This window comes from Aquarana catesbeiana, linkage group LG01 (genome assembly GCF_042186555.1).
Source record: "Aquarana catesbeiana isolate 2022-GZ linkage group LG01, ASM4218655v1, whole genome shotgun sequence".
NCBI classification, from domain to species: domain Eukaryota; kingdom Metazoa; phylum Chordata; class Amphibia; order Anura; family Ranidae; genus Aquarana; species Aquarana catesbeiana.
Window position 1 is genome coordinate 122,775,869 of NC_133324.1, and position 27,279 is coordinate 122,803,147.

Consider the following 27,279-nt stretch of genomic DNA (forward strand, 5'->3'; position numbering starts at 1 on the left):
GGGAGCTGAAACTTCGAGTTGCTAAGTGACACCCAAGAAACTTTAAGGATTTAGAGAAGATCTGTAAAGAAGAGTGGACCAAAATCCCTCCTGAGATGTGTGCAAACCTGGTCACCAAGTGCAAGAAACGCTTAAAAACGCGAACACTAAAAAACACTAATAAACGCTATTGCAAAAACGCTGAAAAACTTTGAAAAACTCACTGCAAAACTACTGTCGTTTTTTGGTGCTTTTTGCAGAAACACACTCATTTAACATGGTTTCTTATGGGACACATTCACATCTATGCTTTTTTCAGCCGCTGCGTATTTGGAAAGGGTCAGGGACTTTTTCCAAAGCAAAACAGTGCTTTTTTTGCTTGTTTGGCTCAATAGACATCAATGGAGAAGCTGCGGAAAAGCATGTAGTGCGTTTTTGCCGTGATTTGCGGTTTTTAACCTGCCCAACAACAAATTAGCCAAAAAAAAGTATAGAAAATGCAAAATGCAAATCGCAGCAAAATCATGTGTGCAAAACTGCACTGCAGAAACGGATAAAAAGCAAACTGCATAGGTGTGAACCGAGCCTTATGCTGGCCATACACATATCGATTTCAGGATGAGAATATTCATACGAAAAATCTTTGTACATTCGCTGAAAGAATGTTGTTTGAAAATTTCTCTTGCTTTTAACATTCAGTTTTAAAATGAATGTAATTTCTGAATGAAAACCACATACACTGTCTGAAAATTCCTTTGACTAAGAAGTTTTACATTCTGCTTCTTCGAATTTTCCCATCACTGTGGTCGAAAACAAACGTCAATTTGACCCCAATAACAATTAGAAAATCGAGCGAAATTAACATTTTTTTGAAGGAAGACATGGTTTTTGCATGGCCAGCATAAGTGACAGCAAGAGCAGGTAGCTTTTATCAATCCATCTGCTTATGACAAAGGAGTCTGTCATACATAATATATTACTGTTCTGTCTGAAAATCAGCAAAACAGTCTTTAAATTTTTACCATGCACTGTGTTTATGGCATTTTGTCAGTTGCATTTTGTGAGTATCCTCTTTTATACAAAAATTTCTTATTATTAAATTATCTTTGGTAATGCACTAGGTGTGCACGCCTTCCATTACTGTTTTTCTTGTAGTTCCTTTTGGATCACCCCATGTGAGGAAGGTAGCACCCACCTAGTTTTGGGATACCATATATACCTTTCACACCACTATTTTATCTGACATCTGTTACTCCACACCTTGGAAGACCTATTAGTGCTGGAAGGGACTGTGTTTTTTGTATTAAAGAATTAATTGCCTTTTTTTTAAACTTTACATATTAACTAAATTATACACCACACTTTTTTTAAGGTTATTATCCGATTAATCTAAACAATAATCGGCCAACTAATCGATTATGAAAATAATCGTTAGTTGCAGCCCTAGACCATACCAGGCCCTTTCGAGTCTGGTACATATTTTAAGGGGAACCCCATGCCAACATTTAAAAAAAAAAAACGCGTGGGGTCCCTCCCCTGAGTCCAACCAGACCTTAGGTCTGGTATGGATTTTGAGGGGAACCTCCATACCAAAATAAAAAAAATGGCGTGGGGTCCAGCCCAAAATCCATACCAGACCCTTATCCAAGCATGCATCCTGCTGGCCTGCAAGGAAACAAGGGGGGGATGAGCGAGCACCCCCCTCCTGAACCAGACCACGTGCCCTCAACATGGGGGAGGCCCCAGATCCTGACCTCCCCATATGTGAATGAGTATGGGGTAGATTGAATGTAGAATTCAGCTTTACTTGTGTGAGAACAGCATAGAGAGCAGAGTGAATCAAAAACTTCCTTCCTGTGCAGAATATATAAGCATATATAAACACACAAATGCTAGTATATCACTACAGTGCCATCTATAGTTCTGAGTACATGGTGTTATATGATGTTGAGTTTCTTATAAAGAAGACTATAATGTTTCTTTAATCACTTTTAACCCCGGAAGATTTGGCTGCAGAATGACCAGGCCATCTTTTGCGATTCGGCACTACATCTCTTTAACTGACAATTGCGCGGTTGTGCGACATTGCAATCAAACAAAATTGACGTCCTTTTTTTCCTACAAATAGAGCTTTCTTTTGGTGGTATTTGATCGCCTTTGCAGTTTTTATTTTTTGCGCTATAAACAAAAAAAAAGCAACAATTTTGAAAAAAAAAAAACAATATTTTGTACTTTTTTGCTGATATGTATTCTTCTACATTTTTTTTGTTAAAAAAAAATCTCAATAAGCGTACATTGATTGGTTCACGCAAAAGTTATAGCGTCTACAAAATAGATGATAGATTTATAGAATTTTTTTATTATTATTTTTTTTTACTAGTAATGGTGGCGATCTGCATTTTTTATCATGACTGCGACATTATGGCAGACACATCGGACAATTTTGACACATTTTTGGAACCATTGGCATTTATACAGCGATCAGTGCTATAAAAATGCATTGATTACTGTAAAAATGTCACTGGCAGTGAAGGGGTTAACACTAGGGGGCGATCAAGGGGTTAACTGTGTTCCCTGGGAGGTGATTCTAACTGAGGGGGGATGGGACTGAATAGAGGAAGTGACAGATCGTGGTTCCTAGTTAATAGGAACACATGATCTGTCATTCCTATCAGAACAAAACACGGATTTGTGTGTTTACACACACAATTCCGTGTTCTGTCCCTCGTGCTCGCAATCGGCGGTCATCGCAACCATCGGCAACAAGCATTGACACCCACGCTGTGCAGCAGGCGCGTGCCGAGCTTGCTATCCCGATCCCGCGAGCCAACGTATAGCTATAACGGTTCGCGGGATGGTGCCAACCTGCCGCAGTATAATGACAGCGGGTGGTCGGCAAGCGGTTAATAATGTTAATCAAACCCAAAATGCAGACTTCAAAATAGGACAGTCAAACAAATTAAATAGATCTAGAGTGGCCTATGCACTCAGGCATAAAGGGGAACTTATCTGAATAAAGCGGAGTACTACACAAAAATGGAACTTCCGTTTTTCGGAACCCTCCCCCCCTCCAGTGTCACATTTGGCACCTTTCAGGGGGGAGGGGGGTGCAGATACCTGTCTAAGACAGGTATTTGCACCCACTTCCGGAATAGACTCCCATGGGATTCTATGCCTCTTCCTGTCCCTCCGCGCTGTCTCCTGGGAAACACACAACTCCCAGGAGATAACGGGGACCAGTTACGATGCGCAGTGCGACTGCATGCGCAGTAGGGAACCGGGAAGTGAAGCCGCAATGCTTCACTTCCCGATTCCCCCACCTAGGATGGCGGCGGCAGCTGCCGAGAACCGAGCGGGTTCTCGGCGTCGTCTGCCGACATCGCTGGACCCTGGGACAGGTAAGTGGCCATTTATTAAAAGTCAGCAGCTGCAGTATTTGTAGCTGCTGGCTTTTAATATTTTTTTTTTTTTTTGGCGGTTTAGGTGGACCCCCGCTTTAACAACGGTGAGTCTGTTTCCCCCAAACCCTGAAATCACAGACCCATGCAATTAAATGTGAGGCTATAGGCCACAAATGCAAGTTATCACTTTAACATTTAACATGAGAGTTCCCTTTTAAAGGTAATCACTGGAATCACTAAATTACTGATACTGATGGAGTAATAAAAATGTGAGTAAAAATAATAATAATTGGTAAGCATCAATGTTAAACGTTAATAAATGAATCAATTAATAATTGACATTATCTATAACGTGAAAAACCTTACCCCTAGGCGTATAGATTAATTGAAAAATCAAAAATGAATTATTAAATAAGATATTAAATAAAGAATAATCAAGGAAATATTCAAAAATGTGCAAAAGTATAAAGTTCAAATATGATGGAAATAATTCTGTGACAAATCCACCACCGCATCCAAGAAGTGACCACCATGAGAAATGAAGGCTTACCAAACAGCAAGCAAAAGAAGCTTGTGACCATAAACCCGGTCAGGGCCTTTATCCCAAGGCAGGCAGGTAACTCTGAGTGCCAAGCTGGTCTTAGGGACAGAGCGGATGTCTCAGGGAAATTCAGCGTTCATCAGATGATATGAATGGTCTGTATTGGGGCCCCTGGAGAACCTCTGAGAGAAGTATCAGTGGTGGATGTGAGTTCTAAATCCTGAAGGTGAGGAGAGCTCAGAACTCACATCCACCACTGACACTTCTCTTATGGTCACAAGCTTCTTTTCTTGCTGTTTGGTAAGCCTTCATTTCTCTTGGTGGTCACTTCTTGGATGCGGTGGTGGATTTGTCACGGAATTATTTCCATCATATTTGAACTTTATACTTTTGCACATTTTTGAATATTTCCTTGATTATTCTTTATTTAATATCTTATTTAATAATTAATTTTTTGATTTTTTAATTAATCTATACCCCTAGGGGTAAGGTTTTTCACGTTATAGATAATGTCAATTATTAATTGAGTGATTCATTTATTAACGTTTAACATTGATGCTCACCAATTATTATTATTATTTTTATTCACATTTTTATCAATCTTAGCGCTGCTATTGTTTCTTTTTTCTTTATAATATTAAGTGTATCTCACTTATAGCAGCAGCTACACATGGTTTGTTGTTGTATAGTGCGGTATTTTTACTTTTGTTTACTGATGGAGTAATAGAAAGGGTCCTCACAATGGAGATATCCAGGATCTTCAGCTAGCCTGGTGTTGGTGCACTTGGTGTCCCATTAAGCAGGATAAACAAAGGAGTAATTGAAAGTATCCTGGTAGGCAAAAATTAGATGTAGGATGCTAGCAGTATCCTGGTAGGCAAAGTGGAATGTAGTGACTGATCAGCAGGGTGCAAGTGTTCCTACAAATGTGGGCACTGGTGAGGCAATGTTTCCTGACTACAGTGTCTTTAAAGATGGGCAAACGCCCACTCACCCGTCCTGCAACCCAAGGATCAAGCGTCAAGTTACCTGAAAGGCCCGACTGGCCACCTTGTAACTAGATCGACCCACGCCCTCAGGAGCGCCTGGAGATATAGCCGGGATCCCTCTCAGGTGGGATATCCGTCACCGTCCGACTCCTGGAACCGTGGCAGGATCAGCACACCGATCCCTGGAACTGTGGCTGGATGGATTCCCTCTGTGGGTAACAGCAGCCCCTCAGATCACATCCGTGCCTCTCTCTGCCTCATGGAGATCTCTCCTCAGCCTTCCAGAATGGAGTCCTTAGCCAGCCCCCCTGTTTTGCAAACTCCTCTGGGATTTGTAGTCTCGCCCCTTTAAGAGTCAGTGAAGCTGCTCTGTCAGGGGACTTCATATCCCATAATCCTTGGCTGCAAATGTTGCTTGTTGGCTCTGTCCTCCTGCCAATAGTGAAAGAGCAGAGAGGGCTGATGTCTGTGTGTGCCCCTTGTAGCTGCTGGCAGGCAGCTCTCTCCCTCTGTGTGGAATCAATCCGGTGGCGACCAGCTGAGAGAGGTACCCGCTACAGATGTATATCCACAATTTATTAAATGCTGTTCCATATTGCACTCTTTGGCACTTTATTTACTGTTTCTTATTGGAACATGCATGTTTAAATATTTGTTGTCTTATATTGCACTTATAGTTTGCTGTTCCATATTGCACTTTTTGCACTTTATTTGCTGTTTCATATTGCAGTTATTTGCACACTATTTGGTAGTAGTAGTAGTAGTATTTTGTTTATAGCGCTGCATTGACACATACATTTAAAATTCTAGTAAAAGGTAGAGCATAGTAATGGTAAAGGCTAGATATGCTAAAGGCATATCAAAGCGAGTTTTTCCATTGAAGTCAATGGAAACGAAAATAATTAGTTCCGCATTGACTTCAATGGGATGTAATACCGCATGCGGCCAGAGGCGAGGGGCGCTGGAGAGCCTCGGAAACGGCCGAAAAAGCCCGAGCACACTTCGGCGGACCTCGGCAAACCTTGGAAAGAACTGTCCTCGGGTCTTTCCGTGCATTTCCGAACGCCAACGATTGGCGACTTTCGGCTCTGCTGGGCTCCGGCGCCCCCCACCTCAGGCCAAAAGCGGTACTGCACACCGCTTTTGGCCTGAAACCTGCTCGTTTTGCAAGACAACACTCGCAAACCGAGTTAGGATTTTTAGAAATACAGTGCTCGGTTTGCGAAATGCTCGTTAACCGTGTTACTCGCAAACCGAGGTTCCACTGTAATGATTTTTGTTCATACGCATAATACGTAAGTACTTGCAATCCAGCTTTATTAATTTTTTCAGGTATTTTTTTGTCCAGAAAAGGTAAACACAGAATATCCAAGTGCCTGAAAAGTCATTATGCAACATACGTGGAGTTGGCATGGTACAGCATATGCCATTATCGGGAAGGTATGTAATGATTTTACATGTATAATTCACACTGGGGTTCATTTACTAAAGGTGAGTCACTTTGCAAGTGACATGAAGTGAAGCTTCTCTTCGCAAAGAATACCCAATCACATACAAGGAAAATAAACATATAGCATTTTTGCTGGCACACGATTGGCTGATGGAAGACAGCAAAGCTTCCCTTGATTTACTAAGCTCTGGAGCAACTGCACATGCAAAGTGCACAGTCTACTTGCTTTTAGTAAATCAACTGATTTCGGTTACCAGAGTCTTGCCATCTTCAGAAGTTTTTTGATGACTCTGCGGTAGTGGGATGTATTGGGGATGGGGAAGAGACTGAGTACAGGACTGCATACCTCCCAACACTTTGAGATGGGAATGAGGGACACATACTAACAAATATATGTAGGCATAGGACATGCTCCCTGCCACACCCCCTTAAAGCAGAATTAACCAAAAAAAAAAAAAAAAAAGGTCAATTAAATCCACAAGGACTTTTTTTTACTACTACTATTCCTTTATATTGGCTTTAAACCACTTCCGGACCGCCCGTCATCGTTATACGTCGGCTGTTTGAAGAGGAATATAGTTGTTATGGCAGCAGCTAGCTGCCATAACCCCGGTATCCTCTTCTTCAGTGAGCGATCCGATTTAAGATAAAAGTGGTCTCCGCGGCGGATTCGCCCCAAGATCACTTTTATGAGGCCCTCTCCCGCCGCTCTCCGGTGCCCTCCGCCGCTTACCGGAGCCGTCGGCAGCGGCGGAGGCGATCGCGTTCTTCTTGTGGCATGACATGGAGACAAGTGAGGGGAAGATGGCCCCCACCCGTCTCCATATCATTGTAGGGCAGAAGTGACGTTTTGACATAGCTCTTAAAGGGCCTTTTTTTTTTTAACCACTTCCCGACCGGCGCACGCCGATGTACGTCGGCAGAATGGCACCGCTGGGCAAATGGGCGTACCCGTACGTCCCTTTGAATTTGTCGCCATGCCATTGCGTGCGCGCTGGCCGGGAGCATCGTGAGTCGGGTCGCGGGTCCCGCAGACTCAATCGCCGCGGGGATACCCGTGATCGCCTCACGGAGAGGACAAACGGGGAGATGCTAATGTAAACAAGCATCTCCCCGTCCTGCCTAGCGACAGTGTCACTGATCTCTGCTCCCTGTGATCGGGAGCAGAGATCAGTGACGTGTCACACGTAGCCATGCCCCCCACAGTTAGTAACACTACCCAGGACATACTTAACCCCTCCCTAGCCCCCCAGTGGTTAACCCCTTCACTGCCAGTGTCATTTACACAGGAATCAGTGCATTTGTATAGCACTGATTGCTGTATAAATAACAATGGTCCAAAAATGTGTCAAAAATGTCCGATGTGTCTGCCATAATGTCGCAGTCACAATAAAAATCGCTGATCGCCGCCATTACTAGTAAAAAAAAAAAAAAAAAAAAAAGAATAATAAAAATGCCATAAAACTATCCCCTATTTTTTAAATGTTATAACTTTTGCGCAAACCAATCAATAAACGCTTATTGAGATTCTTTTTTTACCAAAAATATGTAGAAGAATACGTATCGGCCTAAACTGAGGAAAAAAATGTTTTTTAAATATTTTTTGGGGATATTTATTATAGCAAAAAGTAAAAAAGAATGTGTTTTTTTCAAAATTGTCGCTATTTTTTTGTTTATAGCGCAAAAAGTAAAAACCGCAGACGCGATCAAATACCACCAAAAGAAAGCTCTATTTGTGGGGAAAAAAAAGGACATCAATTTTGTTTGGGAGCCACGTTGCGCGACCGCGCAATTGTTAGTTAAAGCGACGCAGTGCCGAATCGCAAAAAGTGCTCTGGTCAGGAAGGGGGTAAATTCTTCCAGAGCTGAAGCGGTTAAAAAATCAGGGACAGTTGGGAGCTTTGGGACTGTGGTGGAGAACTTTGTAACATGATGTGAGGATAATCATCTGAGGCAAAGTGCAGTTGCTCCAGAGCTTAGTAAATGAGGTAAAGTTTAATTTTGCAAAGAATACCCAATCACGTGCAAGGAAAATTAAAAAAAAAACATGTTTGCTTGCACATGATTGGATGATGGAAGTTAACAGCCCTTCTGCTAATTTACTAAGCTCTGGAGCAACTGCTCTTGCAGAGTGCAACTGCACTTTACAAAGTGCATAGTCTATTTGCCTTAAGTAAATCAACCCCACTGTGTCTTTTTCCATGCATTATTGTGATGTCATTTTCCTTTGGGATTAATAAAGTATTCTGAATCTGAACCCGCAGTGCATTTAGCTGCGTTTTAGAATTCCATGCATCCAGGGGCAGATCAGTTATTCTGAATGGGTCCTCACCGCATGTAAGGTCACGTAAGCGCAAGTACGTTTAAATGCAGGAGAACGTGATCTGGGAAGCATTAGGTTTGTTTACATTTCCCACATAATTTCCCCTGCATTTAAATAAACCAAACGCAGGAAACCAGTGTGACTGTAGCCTAGGAGGTTGTGCGTATGAAGTGACAGTAGAGGATCTGCTGAAGCTGAATGACTATTTTAGAGGAGCGGTAAAGGAAAGGTTAATGAATGGAAGTGATGGGGTAGCGGCAGGGAGGGAGCTTTTCAGAGTGGACCTATTGTGACTGAGGGCTGCTGATTGTCAGCAAAGCGCCTCCCTCTGTGATACAGTCTGCTCCTTTCAGTCCACAGACTGCTCTGCTGCAGGTGTGCATGGTAAGGGAGGTTGCTTCTGCTGCTACTATGCATTAGATGAGCTGTGCCCAGCATGCTGACAACTGATCAGGCCCGACACCCACTGCTAATACAGGCTCCTGGGATAATGGCTATTGCAGCATACATAATGGAGAGAGCCTTCTTCACATCCCAATTTTAATGATGCTATCAACAGCTGGTGTGAATGCATGCATGTGATTGGGAGTAGAGTAAGAGGAACTTGCTGAATGATGTCACCATTACAGTATACAGGTCCCTATCAAGGGGATTTAAGTTCTTAACGGTAGTGATAAGCGGCGTGGCTGGCAGTGTTGTAAAGGGACTGTGCATTGCATAAGGGATGCTGTGTCCTAGTTCTCTGATGATGCATAAGCACAGGGAGAGAATGCAAAGTCCATGTACGATGGGATGAAGAATTAATAGCTGTGTCATATGAAATGCTTGTGGCTGATGAAAGGTACTTGTGTAATATTGTATTCACATGCTGCTCTTCCCAGGCCAACATAACTCTGAATTGAGATGATCAGTTGATGGACTAGGGTTGTTCAGGTAGGTTAGGCAGACATTCATTGTTGTAGGACATGCAAAATATTCAGAACAGCTCTTGCAATACCGTCGTTTTGTTTCCAGAAATATTCAGGCATGCTGGCCAGTATATGAACAGTCCATTCAGAAACAGAATCATATGGCTCCGGGCTGGAACTTACTGCTTTGTAATTGTGGCTTCAGGGCTATCAAGGGCCAAGAGCAATGAGCAATGATAACCATGTATTTGTATCCCAGCAGATGTTTGTGTCAGGAGTCTATATTATACGTATACTGTATGTTATTTATATTGTACATTCACAACAGTCCCTGCTCTCAAGGAACTTACAATCTAAAGCTGGTTGTACATGGATCGATATTTGTCAGTAAGGCCCCCCCGCCACCCCGCTGGCAGAACACAATGGTGCTGCGGGAGGCATTCCCCCATCAACACTGACTGTAATGATGGGGGATTCAAGTGATTTTCTTTCCTTCCACCCATGTTGGAAGAAAAAAAAATCAAACCATCTGCTTAAAAGTGGTTGTAAACCCTTAGGCCCCTTTCACACTGGGGCGGTGGGGGCGTCGGCGGTACAACAGCGCTATTTTTAGCGCTGCTGTACCGTCATTCTTGCAGCGGTATTCGGCCGCTAGCGGTTCGATTTTAACCCCCGCTGGCGGCCGAAAAAGGGTTAAATCCGCTCGTACAGCGCGGCTATAGCCGCGGTATTACCGCGGTATAGCCGCGCTGTCCCATTGATTTCAATGGGCAGGAGCGGTTTCCAAAGAAGCGGCTCGCAGGACTTTTTTTTACCGTCCTGCGAGCGCACCGCTTCAGTGTGAAAGCCCTCGGGCTTTCACACTGAACAAACAGCGGAGGCTGTTTAGGGGTGGTTTTCAGGCGGTATTTTTAGCGCAATACCGCCTGAAAACCGCTCCAGTGTGAAAGGGGCCTTACAGACCACTTTTACCTACAGGTAAGCTTAGACTAAGGCTTACCTGTAGGTGCAAGAAATATCTCCTAAACCTACACGGTTTAGGAGATATTTGCAAAAGACAGGCACCGATGTCTACGGCGCATGAGCATGCCATTTCTAACGACGATCGTGCCGTTAGTGGTGGCTCCCGCGCGCATGCGCAGGAGTGACGTCATCGCGGCTCCAGCCAATGACAGCGCTGGAGCCGCGATACCCAGAAGGAAGATGGACGCTTCGTGGGAGAGGGGACAGCGGTGACATTGCAGGCTCCTGTGTCAGGTAAGTGACACATAATGGGCTACTATGCGATGCATAGTAGCCCATTATGCTTTACCTTTGCAGGGAAACAAAGAGGAAGTAAAACCCATCAGGGTTTACTTCCTCTTTAAGCACCCTACCTCACATGTATTCACACACATACTACAGCCAATTTAAAGCGGAGCTCCACCAAAAAGCGTAAGTTCCGCTTTAAGGTCTCCTCCCCGACTCCTGTTTGTGAAATGGAGCATTTGGGGAGGAGGGGAGGAGAGGGTACTCGATTTTGACAGGTACCGCCCCTACTTTTGTTCCAACTGCCTAGGCGATCGGAAGTGGAAGTTCTTATCCCCCCTCCCTCCTGAAAGCGGAGTTCCACCCAAAAGTGGAACTTCCGCTTTAAGCACTCCTCGCCCCCTTACATGCCGCATTTGGCATGTCATTTTTTGGGGAGGGGAGTGGGTACCTAGTTTTGTCAGGTACTTCCTGTCCCACTCCCTTCCTCCGTCACCTAGGCGACTCCTCCTCTCCCCCTCCCTCGCTGCAATCTTCTGGGACACATCACAGGTCCCAGAAGATTGCCTGGTCATTAAGAGCACAGTACGACTCGCGCATACGCAGTGTGAAGCTGTTACAGCTGGGTGCCCACACTTGCAATGATAGTGCCGCGGAGAGGAGGGGAAGAGGAGCGGGGCTTCGGGCGGCCACATCGCTGGACCGTGGGACAGGCGAGTGTCTACACTTTTTGTAGCTGCTGACTTTTAATAAACTTACAAACGAGTGGAACTCCACTTGAAGTCTTCTGGGACACATGACAGGTCCCAGAAGACTGTGAGACCGGTCAGTGTGCAGCACCGCTTGCACATGCGCAGTGGGTACCCAGCTGTGAAACCGCAAGCTGTCACAGCCGGGTGCCCATAGCAAAGGGGACGCTGCCGGCGAGAGGGGACGCAGGGAGAAAACAGCTGGGGTGAGCACACCGCTGGATCGTGGGACAGGTGAGTGGCTCTTTATTAACAGTCAGCAGCTACAGTTTTTGCAGCTGCTGACTTACTTTTCACTTAAGAGATTGGAGCTCCTCTTAAAGCAGCCCGTCCAGGATTATTTAAGGGTTATATAAACTCTGGAGCAACTTCACTATGCAAAGTGCACAGTCTATTTGCCTTTAGTAAATCAACCCCTTAGGGTCATGTTTACATGGTTGCGTTTTAACGTGCTAAAACAAGTGTTGTGGTTTCCAGCGTCAAACCTGGTGTCTGTTCTCATCTCAATGCTGCAGTGCAGTGTGTTTTGGAACATACAGCATGTCTGGGTTTTTTTTCTGCTTTTAGTGCGTTATGAGTAGGGTTGCCATCTGTCCGGGATTCACCCGGACAGTCCGGGTTATGAATAATATGTCCAGGTTTCAGGCTGTCTGAAACCCGGACACATTATTCAGACGGGACTGCAACCCCCCCATCCAACTTAGGCGTGCTTGGGCACACCCTATTCACCCAGTGCGGTGCAGATCCCCTTGTTGCCTGGGTTGCACATACCTATGCTTCCCATTAACCAAGTACCACAACCACCCAGTGCATAGGCCCCCTCCCTTCTCTGTCCTGCCCCTGAGCAAATGACTACACTAAAGTAAGGGGGACTCAGATGTAAGGGGTGCTCTGTGGACTCTGATGTAAGGGGGAGCTTTGGGAACCCTGATTTAATGGGGAATTATGATGTAAATGGGGGCTTTGGTAAGCAGAAATCCCCTTACATCAGAGTTCTATTTTATACCACAGTCCATAGTGTTCCCCAGTAGAAAAAAAAAATTGCTGTGTGCCGCTAAAGTGTTCGGGTTTGGCTTGAAGAAAAGGTGGCAACCCTAGTTATGAGGCCCATCATTATTTTTATTATTATTATACAGGATTTATAAAGCGCCAACAGTTTGCACATCGCTTTATGAGGTCTATGGCAGCACATCAAAACACATTTACCATGTATTTTGATACCTTGGCAACAGGTATTAACTAAGCTTGGTCAATGACTGTGAACCCTATCCACTTCAAATTCTAAGTTTAAAAACACATTGAAAGCCTGCATAAAGACGCAAGTCAACACAACAAAGGAAATGCAGATTGGCACATTATGATAAACCTGCCTAACCTTACAGAAATGCAGCTCTACACACATGTGGGGGTGAATAGAAAGGTAAGTACTATACAATAACACACTGATCCTATATGTTAACCCTTTACAGGATTGCTTTAAAATAGACCTTTAGGCTGGGTTCACACTTGTGTGATCACAGACATCGCATTTGATTCGCACTGCATTGCAGATCAAATGCGATGTCTGTGTGATGCAGATTTAGCCTTACAAACTGTATGGCTGAAATTACAGCGCATTCGCACCAAAATGGTGCAGGACCCTTTTTTTGGTCTGCACTGGAATCGGATCACATGGGTGTTCACACCTATACGATACTATTCTTGCACCATTTGACAGTTCACACTGAGATCTGCGAGCCAATCTGGGGGTGTCATTAACTTTACACTGACACCCCCAGCAGCTCGCAGATGACAGTGTGAACCAGTATGCGATTCAGGTGCGATGCGGGAACCAGGACTGAATCGCAGGGTTTCCCGTATCGCACCAGTGTGAACCGGGACATAGGCAAAACTTTTTTCCATTTTGGATAGAGTAAGGGAGGATTATAACCCCTTTCATTTGTCTATGCCATCTGTGTCCCATTGAGTGGGAATTCCCTCCTCTTCCTGTCCCATAGCCAAAATAGGAAGTGAGAGAAAATCCCTCCAAAGTGAGAGAATTCCTGGTTGTCACCGGAACGAGTGTCCCCATTGGAAGATTTCCTCTCTATTCATGTTCTGCACACAGATAGTAATAAAAACTTGAAAGGTCCTATAATCCTTCTTTAATCTATCCAAACCTATAAAAAAAGTGTCTTTAGTTATACTTTGGCCTCAGCCTAAGGCTGGGTTCACACCATTGCGAATTGGATGAGGGTTTCTCCGCATCCAATTCTCATAGCAGGAGATTGTGACCAGCTCTCTTTGGAGCCGGTTCACACATCTCCGCAGCAGCTCCGGTGCGAATTGCACAAGAGTCCCGTGCTTCTTTCGTTGCGTTTCAGGTCCGAATTCTGCCAAAAATTCGGGCTGAAATCGAACCTGAAACAGTGAATGGAGATGCACCAGACTCCTGCTGTTAGCCGGAGCGTGCTGCAGTGTGAACCCAGCCTAACTCTTATGCCCCGTACACACGGTCGGACTTTGTTCGGACATTCCGACAACAAAATCCTAGGATTTTTTCCGACGGATGTTGGCTCAAACTTGTCTTGCATACACACGGTCACACAAAGTTGTCGGAAAATCCGATCGTTCTAAACGCGGTGACGTAAAACACGTATGTCGGGACTATAAACGGGGCAGTGGCCAATAGCTTTCATCTCTTTATTTATTCTGAGCATGCGTGGCACTTTGTCCGTCGGATTTGTGTACACACGATCGGAATTTCCGACAACGGATTTTGTTGTCGGAAAATTTTATCTCCTGCTCTCCAACTTTGTGTGTCGGAAAATCCGATGGAAAATGTCCGATGGAGCCCACACACGGTCGGAATTTCCGACAACACGCTCTGATCAGACATTTTCCATCGGAAAATCCGACCGTGTGTACGGGGCATTATACTAGGTTCACACTGGTGTGCTGTATTTTGGCCGCAGTGCTGGTGTATGCAGACATCTCAAGTCTCCTGGAAGGTGCGGGAGACTCCCGCATTTCTGTGGCGGTTCCAGCACACCCGCAATCGCCTCCCGATCTCCCGGGAATGATTGGTGCAGCGGGGATCAGCTGTGGTCACGATCTCCTTTGTATAGATTTTTAGCTGACAGCCGCTTCTCTTTCTCTCCCTCCTGCGGCTGTCAGCTAAAAAGCTATACAGGGAGATCGGTGATCACAACTGCCCCTCCAGCCGCACTGATCATTCCCAGCTGCTCTGTGTGCTCCTCCTCCATCCCCCTCCGTGTCCTTCTCCGCCGCCCCATGCTCTCTTCCGCCCCCCCCTCGTCCCCCGCAACCGGCTCCCCTCCTCTCCCACCAGCTGTGGGGGGAACTAGTAATAGGACACAGTGAGCGAGATCGTTCCTGTGATTACTGAGCAGAGTAAACTGTGTTTACTCTGCTCAGTTTATGAATGGACAGGAGCCTCTGTCTCCTGTTCATTCATCATTAGTGCTGAGAAAGGGACTGGGGAATCTGTGTCCTCAGTCCCTTTGTCTGTCTCAAAGGGGAGATGTCAGGGGTCTGTTTAGACCCCTGACATCTCACCAAAGCCCCCCCCACAAAATATTCTAAAAAAATTCTAAAAATTGAAAAAGTGTAAAAAAATAAAATAAACTACTGATACCACTCTCCCCTGCCCTACCAACATTGTCCACTGCCCCAACCCCCTCACCCCAAAAAGCATTGTGAAAAAAAATTAAAAACAAATTAAATTGTAAAAAAATCAATTATTAAAAATAAAAAAACTACTGACACCATCCACTGCCACCACCCCCCCCCCCCCCACCCCCTTCCCCAGAAGCACTGCGAAAAAATATTGAGAAAGTGATTTTAAAAATATTTTTCTCAAAAAAAAGGGTGTTCCTTTAAAAAGGAACACCCTCGAAACGCATTGCTGCCCCCTCCCTTGATGTGAGGCTCTTTCCCTAAGTATTAACAGTGGCAAAGATTGTCCATAGTATGCTACAGTGAGGGGGTCTGCAAGCAGCCGGCACTGGGACTCTCCACCGTTAAACAAAGTTTTCTCTGGTGCGCTTTTTTGGTTTATATATTGATTCTCTATTCAATAAGGGCCCATTCACACCTTTTGCGTTGGAAAGTGTTTTGGTTTGGGGCTCACCTGCCTCTTACATGCTGTGCGGTGCTCTGGGCTATCCCGGATATAGACTCTTGAGCAGATAGGAATTTACGGCTCGGCAGGAAGGAGATCGTGGCCCAGGGTCAGGCCGTGGTCCTAGAAGTTGAGAACTACTGTACTAAAGACCAGTATAGTGCCAAGGTCTTTTCTGTCTTTTTATTAGTGACCTAGAATATGGACTAAAATAAAGACTGCAATTTACCAAAAAGAAATAGGGTTGATTTACTAAAGACAAATAGACTGTGCACTTTGCAAAGTGCAGTTGCTCCAGAGCTTAGTAAAAGAGGTAAAGCTTTACTTTGCAAAGAATACCCAATCACGTGCAAGGAAAATTAAAAAAAATGTTTGCTTGCACATGATTGGATGATGGAAATCAGCAGAGCTTCTGCTCATTTACTAAGCTCTGGAGCAACTGCTCTTGCAGAGTGCAACTGCACTTTGCAAAGTGCAAAATCTATTTGCCTTTAGTAAGTCAACCCCAATGATATTTTATACAGGGGGAAAGGCTGTGGTCCTGAAGTAGTTTAGAACGGGTAATTAGCTAATTGTGATGTTTCCAGCTGACTCCTGAAAAAATGTGGAAGTTTCTCCTGTCCAACAGGTAAAGTGGTTGTAAACCTCAGACACGAAATTTGAAAGCATATCACTCTATAGTGTGTACTGTGTCTCTATTAAGAGCACTAAGGCGGTTATTTACGAAAGGCAAATCCATCCAATCATGTGCAAGCTAAAATGCTGTTTTTTATTTCCCTTGCATGTCCCCCTCGGATCTACAGCGACTTTACTTCCAAGTGCACTTTCAAGTGCACTTGCAGTGCAAAGTGGATTTTCCTTTAGTAAATAACCCCCATAGTGTCATTTCTGTCTGCTGCTTCATTCCTCTGCTATCAGCATGAGTCACTTCCGACAAGTTTTTCTGACACCAAGAGAAAAAAGGTGACAGGCGAGGGAGCTTCAGCACACAGCCTGTGATTGACAGTCTTAGCTCTGTTCCTATCTGCTGTGTGAAGGAGGGTGTGTCCCTCCTCTTCAATCAGCTGTCAGAGCTCTCCCTATTGAGCTCTGCAGAGGAAAATTTCAGCTCTCCACCCCCTGTTTTCTGACAGCTCAGACAAGCTTTATAAATTCTGGACTTTGAATGGATGTGAAGAAGAGAAGGTTGCAGATAAACAGGTGCTTCACTGGGTATATGTAAGGGTTTGCAACCACTTTAATAAACATTCAACAACAAATAATGTGCACACTACAGTAACGAACAGCAACCAATCTTATTGTCTTACTGTTTTGATATATGCTTGCTATGTATTACTGCAGTTTACATGATCATTGCCCTTTGCTCTGCTTCATGGAATAAGGCCAACATTTTAGTTGTGCAGGTCACAGCCTCTGCACTTACATACAGAATTTGGTTGCCAGCCGACTAATGTATGTACAGCCTATTCTCTTCCAGAATCAGTCTGCTCTTATTTATATAAAGCAGATTATACTAATGTACTTCCCTTGGACATAACTCAAATATTATCTCAGGGGCCTCTTCAAATCTCTTCAAAACTGCCTCGAACACAGTCTCCTTAAAGTGATCGTGTCTCTAGAACAAAAACAAAAACTGCTACAGGTGTAAAGCTTATAAAAAGCCTGCGGATATGTCTGGATGATGGAACACTCGTATCCCCCAAACTTTTAAGGCCCCTTTCACACGGGCACCTCCATCTAACTGAATCCATTTGCTCAGCGGGGGATCGCTCCACTGATCCCCGCTGAGCAAGTGTGGATGACAGGTCCGTGTCCGCTCACTGTGCAGAGCAGACACAGACACAGTCCTGTCTCCTCTATGGGGAAATTAGATGGAAACAGACTGCCTGTCCATTTCCATCTGATCCGCTGGATGGATGCAAAATAGGACCACCATCCGTCTGTTTTTGGTGGACAGGATCGGATTAGATGGCGGCGGGTGTCTCCATAAAGGAGACTGGAGGGTCCGATCAGGTCTGCCTGAAAAACTGACAGACCGACCTGATCAGAAAACCAGTGTGAAGGGGCCCAAGGGTTCCTTCAGGTGCACTTTATGCCTGGTATTTTTTATTATAGAGAGCATAGGGACTGATTTACTAAATGACTAGGGGCTATTCTTTTAGGAAAGTGAATGTTCACATTGCAAAATTTATTTTAGTATAAAAGGTGAAATTGTGTTCATTTTAAATACCCAATCATGTGGAAAGGGAAAGAAAAATAAATAAATAGGGCTTTTGCTAACACATGATTGGGAATTCAACGTGAATACAGCATCGCCTAATTTGCTAACACTTTACACAGTGAACATTCACTTTGCCAACTGAACAGCCTCTACTTGTATGGAAGGAATGGAACCACTTTCAACTTTCAACTTTGTATTGCTGTCTGTGTCCCTGGTAGGGAGAATGGATCTTTCTATTTGTCCTGGTGACCACTGTCATCAAGACCAAAAGTGATGGGAGAATCAAAAATTTTGAGTTGTCACCAGAACAGATATGGATGGGGAAATCTCCCAATGGGAACATTTCAGTGACACCTGTCTAAGCCCAGGTTCACACTGAGCTGTGGGAATGAAGCCGTGCGAGTTCAGCTGAACTTGCACAATTTCACTCCTGCATGTCAGTCCCAATTTCAGATGTAAATTGCAGCCTGAAATTGCAAAAAGTAGTACAGAAACTACTTTTTGAAATCGGTGCAGCACCGCAGATGCGGCGTCACACCAATTAGCATGGTGCCATTGACGGCAATTGCCGCCGATTTGACATGCGATTTAACATGTCAAATCGCATGTCAAAACGCTCCAGTGTGCACCAGGGCTAAAATGGCATTTCTCTAATTTTTAAGAGATTTCCTGTTGTGTTTACAAGATAGGAAGTGAAGAGAAATCTTCCTAACAAGTCACTGATGGCAAACAACCTGACATGCGTTTTTCTCTTTTTGGCTTTTTTTTCCCCATAACTTTCACCTGGTGATTCTGCCAGTAACACACTTCCTGTGCCAGGGTGACAGCACTCACTTACTGCACTGTACCTATGGAGGGACAGCATTGACACAGCAGACTGTTCTTCAGGTTTGGACTACAAATACCTCCTCTCTCCTCATCTCCATTACATAGTGGGGAGTGCTTTCTACTTCATAGAAGGTAGCTGAGAAAGTTGATAACATTCTTTGAGATGAGTTCAGTGCACAGGAAATTAGAAGGACAAAGGGTTTCTGATAGGGTAAACAGGTATTTTTCTGTACATGTTCTTAGTTTAAAAAGAAAAGCAGCTACCGCATCTACATTTTCATTTGTAGGTTTGGATATCCTCATATGCTGCACTGTACTATCAAGGAGGCATTATATGTTGGGTATACAATACTACCCCAGTGTCCAGAAAGTGATGATGAAATGGGAGGTGGGGGATGTAACGGAATGTCCCAAACTCCGCTTGAGTGCTTCCATCATATATCGCTTCCTCCAGTCTGAATATAGATATTAGATATTATAGCCGCATATTACAACTAAGAACTAGGCAGGACTCGTTTTCCGCAAATCTGGAACATGAACTGTTTATTTGAACACAGGGACAGAGATATACACTCAGAGGACAATCCCCTCTTCTTTGCATAATGAAACAGGGCGGGGTAGAATTTACCTCCACCAGTAGCATGACACAGGTGTATTCAAACTTCTCATTAGTAGACTGTCTTTGGGAGGGGCTGCTGGATAAATCCCCCCCCCTTCCCCTCTCACAGCTAATCCACAGAGACGTATACATCACATAATAGGTTGCTCCCGAGGTAGACACAAACAATAGAACAATTGGATACAGCCACACCTCAAACGATCTAGTAAAGAGTCTACAACAGTATATGAGACAATATACAATATATATATATATATATATATAATGTTCCAGTGTGGTTGTGCAGTAAGTCTGATTAGTGCAGATCAGACTGGAGTTCTCGGTCACCCTTTGCCCCTAATAGACACAGGGTAACTTACACATCTCCCGCTGGACACTGGTGATGTCATAGTGCTTTGTGCCCATTACCAATATGCATCAATGCATCATTGGTAGGAAGTCCCTTTTTTTAAAAAAACATCTTGAAACCTCACTGAATGCTGAAGAGCCTGCAGACTGCTATTGGCAAGCAGCGATTAGTGTTATAAAAATGAAGAAAAGATATGGGATTCATTTTTTTCATGGAATATGTCATCTATTGGTCTTCAGGCTGGATTTGCACCATGCACATTACATTTAGCGCAGTTAAAAGCACTTTAGTTGACATGTGCTTACTGTACATCTGGGGTTTTTTTTTTTACGAGTTTTGGTGATGTGTGTTTTTTTCACAGCAGAAGCCAAAATACTTTATTTTGCCGTTTTGCGATCTGCGGTGCGTTGTACTGTGTTGCACTGAGTTGAAAGAAGGCATGTTCGATTATCACCCAGTGCATTGGTCTATACTGAGCCTATTGGAAACAAAGGATTTTGGCTTGTCACTCCTTGGGCCTGCGTTGAGCAATGCAGTGCAAAGAATGTGGTGTGATTGAGTCCTCAGTGAATCTGTGTTTGTATTTTCACCAGCCTGGAATGATAAATTATATAGGAGTGCATAAATTTCCTCTTTTTTTTTCTCAAATTTTTCTGAATTCTATCCTTGTTACAGTGATTTAAGCATTGCCGATCCACTGAAAACATGTCATCCGTCAAGCGTCTGGTGTATGCAATCATCCAATTCTTAAGAGAGCAGAGTCAGCGGGATGTGTACACGGCAGATGAACAAGAAAGTTTAGAAGGTAAATAATTAACATGGACAGTGAATTTTAAAGCAATACTAGAGCTTGCAAAGAAACACTTAAACCTTATAGTAAAAGGCTATACTTACTAAAAACATGATGACGACTCTACAATAATGGCTTTCCTGAAGGGTTCATGCATAAATGAAAAAAAGTGCTCATGGCATGATTTATAGTTTTGTTATGTTTGCATTGTAAATGTAATTTAAACTGATATGTATACAATATATAAACCCAATCACTAAAATTTTATATAAACTTTAAAAGAGAAGTATGGGGTTAAAAAAAAATATATATATATATATATACTCGCTTAGGTGAATGCAGCATCGATCTTATGCTGCATCTGTCCCCTGCCAGCTCTGCACTGAGAACTGAGCGATCAAAAACCACTGATCACTCAGTTCTTCCCTCCGCTCTGAGCAGAGATCAGTGACTGTCAGTCCAAAAGGAAAAGAAATAGGGCGTTTCTGTCGGGAAATGTCCTCCAGTGAACTGTACTAGAATATTTTCACATCAGCATCAGCTTCAGTATCAAGGTTTAGGGGAGGAGGAAAGACTGGGGGAGCACTTGCATCGGCACTTCAGGTAGAGGAAGCAACTCTGGAGGAAACTAAAGTAAAAAATAGAAGGTGCTTCTAAGTGCAGTATTAAGGTATTTATTTATAAAAAGAGGTTAAAAACACTTACAATAAAGTAGATCAAATGAGCATCTCAGTCAGAATAATAGGCATCCTGTAGAGTCCTCCGCCTATAGGGAGAGGGAGAGCTGGCTCGCAGCTGTGACAGGAGAGGGAGAAGTGAGGAAGCAAGATAGCCGATGGACCTCCGGAACCCCGCTGGAACATATAGATGGGAGCTAACGTCAAGGGGCAGTAACGCGTTTCGGAGCATGAGCAATTCGTTCCTTCATCAGACCTATGCCTCTGTGTATGGAATCTATCAGTCACCAGCTCAGTGTTCATCCCTTTCAGCACCCACTGGAGTGCCAGGCTGTGCAGGGGTGGCTGGCTCAGTCTCCCAGCGGTTAACTGAGAGGCTAAGCCAGCTGCTGGTCCAGGCATCTGGGTGGATTCCGACTGTAAAGAGCCTGGACAGCAGGCTTAAGGAAAACGGGTCACAGGAGTGCAGAATAAAGTGCACTCCTGTGGTCCATAGGAGAAGTAGGATCAAAATAGCTTTGCCCATACTTCTTCTTTCGGCTGGGTTCACACTAGAGAATGCAGCGGCTCACAGCAGGAGCCCAGTACGTCTTTATTCACCTTTTCAGGTCCAATTTCAGCCCAAATTTTGGGCTGAATTCAGACCTGAAACGGACCAAAAGACACCCAGGGCTCCTGTGCAATTCACCCCGGAGCTGCTGCGGAGATATGTGAACCAGCTCCATAGAGAGCCGGTCACAATCTGCTGCTATGCGAATCGGATGCGGGGAAACCTGCACCCAATTCGCAATAGTGTGAACCCAGCCTTAATGTCAATATAATTTCAAAAATAATTTTAAATATTTTTAAACCTGCAGCTACAATAGTACAATAATACCTGCTATAAAGGTCATTCAGTTTCAAGCATTTCTTCTATATGGTGACAGCAGTCTGTCTGTCTCCCAAATGTGCTCCTGCATTGTGACATTGTCACATGAGCTTTCAGATGGAGACTATAAGTAACTGTTTCAACACACGTGCATGGTCCACTCTTGTCACCATCAGGAAAGTTGCCATAAAAATTCTCTAGCAGCCATCAGTGAAGTGCATGTAGACAGAAAGTGGCTGTAAAGCAGTGATCAGCAGCACTGATTTGCAACAAAAAATTAAAAATTTGGAAAACAAGTTTTTTATTCTGAAAAATGGCAATTGTTTATTAAGCACAATTCTTCAGCAGCGACTCCCTCCTCATAGGCTCATAGACTATTGACATACACAACGTGGCTCGACCCCCTCCACACTAGCTGTGATTGACAGCAGCAGGTGCCAATGGCTCCTGCTACTGTCAATCATAGCCAGTGAGGAGGGAGTGGGGGGGGGGGTCGAGCTGCGCTGTGTGTGTCAATGGACACACACATCGCTGCTTGGGAGCGAGTCCACACAAGTGCCTACCTTAGCAAGTGGCTTGCTATGGTGGCCACTCGGCAGAGGATAGAAGCCAGGAGCACCAACTGAGGACCCGAGAAGAGGAGTATCGGGGGTGCTCTGTGTAAAACCATTGCACAGAGCAGGTAAGTATGACATGTTGGTTATTAAAAAACATATAGGTTTATAATCGCTTTAAGCTGTAAAGCTTAGAAATGAGACATGAATGAAGTATGTACAGTATTAAATAATAGCTAGCTTTTCCCTCAGAAGGTTTTAAACTACTTATATCAGCTGTGTGAATGAAGAGATCTTGGGGCCCATTCACAATGCATTGGGTTGTGTTGTCCATTTTTTCATGCACCAACATACCTCTTGATAACAATTGCAGTGCATGAAATGCATGGTTGTTGATTATGCATGTAAAAAAGCACATGGAAAAGTGGGAATCTATCCTTTCTACTACATAACTGTTGTAAATTTGCAGGAGTAAGCACTTCCAGATTGTAATGCGTGTTGCCAAAATAGCCTGGTTTTTAAGATGTGACTGATGTCAAATAAGGCCTCATGTACACTATTGCTCTTAAACGTAAGTTTAGCAGCTTTTGGCGTTTTTTTGCCAAAGCCCCTGAACTCAACTCAGTAAAAGCCTATGGGGTTGATTTACTACAGGCAAATAGCCTGTGCACTTTGCAAGTGCAGTTGCTCCAAAGCTTAGTAAACAAGGTAAAGATTCACTTTGCAAAGAATACCCAATCACATGCAAGCAAATTAAAAAAAAAAAACAGCATTTTTGCTTGAAACTGATTGGATAATGGAAGTCAGCAGAGCTTCTGCTCATTTAGCAAGCTCTGGAATAACTGCTCTTGCAGAGAGCAGCTGCACTTTGCAAAGTGCACAGTCTATTTGCCTTTAGTAAATAAACCCCATAGACTTTTAGCAGAGTTTAGGAGCAGCAAAGTTTAGTGACAGTTAAATGTCTCTCTCCTGAACGCAGAAGAATCGCGTTCAGGAGAGGAATGTTTTGGCAAAAAGAATGGCAAAATTGTGGCAAAAACAACTTTTTTTGCTGCCAGGAGAATTACGTTTAGAGGTGGCCAGTGTACATGTAGTCTAATTACGGCTTACATTAACCGAGGCATGTAGGGGTTAATGAGTGAGCATGAGCAAGGGTGACCAAAAGCATTCAATTCTAATTCTTTCCCTTTCACTATGCTCGATGGGTTTGATGGAGCAGCAATCGCATAGAAAGGTTTTTCCTATCAATATTAATGAAAGATCTCTACATATTGGGGGATGTTTAAAAAAAGGAGTAGCGCATGTTCAATTTTCAAAGTGAATTTTCACCTAGCTTGATAAATGAGGTGGAGCTATGCCAAATTCATTCATCCAATCATGTGCAAGCAAAAATCCTGTTTATTTAAAATGGTTCTATAGTTCCCTGTATTAAAGTGGTATTAAACCAAAAAAAAACGTAATATATTGCAGCTTACTAAATCCCCCTACTGTCAGTCCTGTGAGGAGAGAGTGGGGGGCAAATCCTGTGAGAAGAGAGTGGGGGACATGGCTGAGCCGTACCGTGTGTGTCTATGGATGCACACAGCACAGCTCGGGAGCATGCCTGCACAGATACCCCATAGCATGCGTGCGGCTTGCCCCCATAGGAAGGAGGAGCAGAGAGTGTCAGCAGGGCAACCATTGCTCTGTGTAATATCCTTGTACAGAGCAGGTAAGTATAACCTCTTTTTCATTTTAATTAAAAAAAAAAAGAAAAAAAAAAAAAAAAGGTTTACAATCACTTTAATTTTCCTTCTATGTAGCGCTACCCCCACAGGAGCCGCTGGTGAATAAGGGATCCCCACCCTGCACAACCAGGCACACAGAATTTTCCACAGCACTCTTGAGTCAGAAAACAGTCCTTGCAGCTTTGTTTTTATTTTTTTATTAGTAATATAGAACTTGGATGGGGATAGAGGTATTATATTATGGGATGCCCACTTGACTTTAACAGAACTTTCCAGGGACAACTTCTTCTGTACAGACTATTTACACACTCCTCAGCTCCTCCAGCACAAAACTTGCTTGAAGCACTACAACTCCTAGGACCTGCTGGCACACTGTTAGGTGATTGGTAGCAAATGCCCTTTATAGGCAGGGACCACTGGCCCCTTGGTTGTTTAGCAAAGTCTGAATCCATCTCAGACTGCTTTCACCCATGTCCTCTCAGGCTGCCTCTCAGTCCTCCTAGACTAGAACACTCACCAGCCCACCTGGCTGTCTTCTCCTTGGAGATCTCCCAGACGTGCACTCTGGCTTCTGCTGTTCTCACACCTTCTCTCGTGCCACTGGACAGGATTCCTCGTTGGGTTTTCAGAGGATGCCTCCTGTATCCAAGCTTCCAGACCCGAGGTCACCCCCCCCACCCTCAAGAGTCCACCAATAGCCTCCTAGCACTCCATCTCAAATCTTCTACTCAAACTCTCCTGCCCTGTTGGGCAGACCCAGAATATTTAAGGGGGCCTGTCCCCTGCCAACCCATCCGTTGGGGATTGGTCAGGGCCCTTGTGAATACTCCAGGCAGCTCCTCCTAACCTCGCTCCCATTCTTCTGGACGTTTCCAGCAAGTTCCAGAAGTAGAGATGCCACCTGCTGAGTCATACCAGCCCTCCCTGGATCACTCACCCAACCCAGATTGAAAAAAAACTAACACTGCCTATTCTAGCACACTAGAGGGTGCTACATGTATTTGATTTTTTACCTTGTACGGGTATTCATTGCAAAGTAAATTATCACTTAGCTTTACCTTATTCACTAAACTAGGTGAAAATTCAATTGCTCCTTCAGAAAATCAACCCCACAGTGCTTTTGTGTGGGGACATTTTTAGATTAGGTTTTGAAAAAGGAACATTGGTGAAGTTGGAAAAATCTTGACCTTTTCTGAGGGCACTGTAGCGTGTGTAGTAGAACTAGGAGTGTTTTTGTCTTGATGTAATTTTTATGGCATGCTGAAGAAACTCAGTTAAAGAGTGAAAGAAAATGTAATTACAATCATATTTTGGCCTGAATGCGGTTGTGCTGCTGAAAATCCCCCTAGGAGTTCCTGTCCACCTCGCTACTGCCATTATCTGACCTTGTGCCTCATGTGTAGTAATGAACAAAGGTTATAGGCTTGGCTTCCTAACACAATGCTGAGTTGTCCTTTTCCCTTATTGCTAAGGTGACCTCATTTATCATACAGTACAATAGATTTATTTATACCAGACTGACTTGCTGAGATGTAAACAATTTTATAAAAAAATCTTTGTCTAGAATTAATGTCACACATGACAATTTTATTAGGGAAAAAAAGATATAAAGCGGAACTCCAACCAAAATGATTTTGGGTAAAGTCTGCCAGTTTTTATTGCTGTTTGTGTCCTCTGACTTTATTCTGTCTGACATTCAAAGAGAAGCATGGGAATCATACTTTCCTAGGTGGATGCAGCATTGGCCCGATACTGCATCTGTCCCCCTCCGGCTATAAGACTGAGAACTGAGCGATCAACGACTGCTGATCGCTCGGTTCTCAGTGCTCAGTGTCAGTCACCTCTGTCTGCTTTGCCCCCCATCCCCCGCACTCACTGGAGCGCTGAGCTGTGGAGGGGATGGGAGTGGCTGGCTCAGTGACGTAAACTGACAGCGGGCTTCAGCTGTCTGCTGAAAACGGGTCACAGGAGTGCAGAACAAACTGCATTCTTGTGATCTACAGGAGAAGTACAGTCAAACGAGCTTTGGCTGTATTTCTCGTTTAATTACTAAGACAAGAATTTGGAGCAAGTCTTTCAGAGACACAAGCAGCATTAACCACTTGCTTACTTGGCACCTAAACCCCCCTCCTGCCCAGACCAATTTTCAGCTTTTAGCGCTGTCACTCTTTGAATGACAATTGCGCGGTCATACAACACTTTACCCAAATGAAATTTTTATCATTTTAAACAGAGCTTTATTTTGGTGGTATTTGATCACCTCTGGGTTTTTTATTTTTGTTAAAAAAATTAAAAAAGACCGAATTAAAAAAAAAAAAAAAAAATACAAAACCGTTTTATATTTTGTTAATAAATTTTGCAAACAGGTAGTTTTTCTCCTACATTGATGTACGCTGATGAGGCTACACTGATGGGCACTGATAGGCTGCACTGATAAGCACTGATAGGCTGCATTGATGGGCACCGATAAGCTGCACTGATGGGCACTAGGGGTGCAACGGATCGTCACCGATCCGTGACTAGAACGGGTCAACCTGTTCGGATCGGCACATCACGCAATCCGCGAAGCGCTCCGCTGCCTCGGCCATAGGAAAAGCAGCGGCTTTGGCTTAGCTCCGGAGCGGCGGCCATCTTGGTACACCTGGCGGCGGCGGCTGTCTCGTCAGGAAGTGATGTTTCATCGCCGCCATCTTGCTACACCTCACACTCCTGCACAGTAATGATAGAGTGAGAAGGGGGCAAGCTGACATCTTGTTACACCCACCTGAGTTTTAGATTTCACAGTTATTTTCAACACAAAATGGAGCTTATATGCTTAAATACAATATTTGTAAATCCAAGGGACTGTTTAGATGTTAAATTTTAAAAGCAGCAGCAAGGTTTGCTGCCTTTAAAATTTAACATGTAAACAGTCCGTTGGATTTACAAATACTAT

At 44.0% G+C, this 27,279-nt stretch overlaps 1 protein-coding gene across 4 annotated transcripts in view; it reads left to right on the forward strand.

Annotated features, from left to right (window-relative positions):
- Positions 1-27,279, forward strand: part of SGTB (small glutamine rich tetratricopeptide repeat co-chaperone beta) — a 464,910-nt gene that overhangs the window by 351,854 nt on the left and 85,777 nt on the right. For 2 of the 4 annotated variants that reach the window (XM_073623529.1, XM_073623534.1), the window contains one exon: positions 20,404-20,533. In XM_073623529.1, coding sequence (XP_073479630.1) covers positions 20,434-20,533 — 100 coding nt within the window. In that variant the 5' untranslated portion in view covers positions 20,404-20,433. Of the gene's footprint in view, positions 1-8,914; positions 9,068-9,314; positions 9,525-20,403; positions 20,534-27,279 lie in introns of those variants that run through there. The other 2 variants (XM_073623523.1, XM_073623540.1) reach the window with 2 other exon arrangements.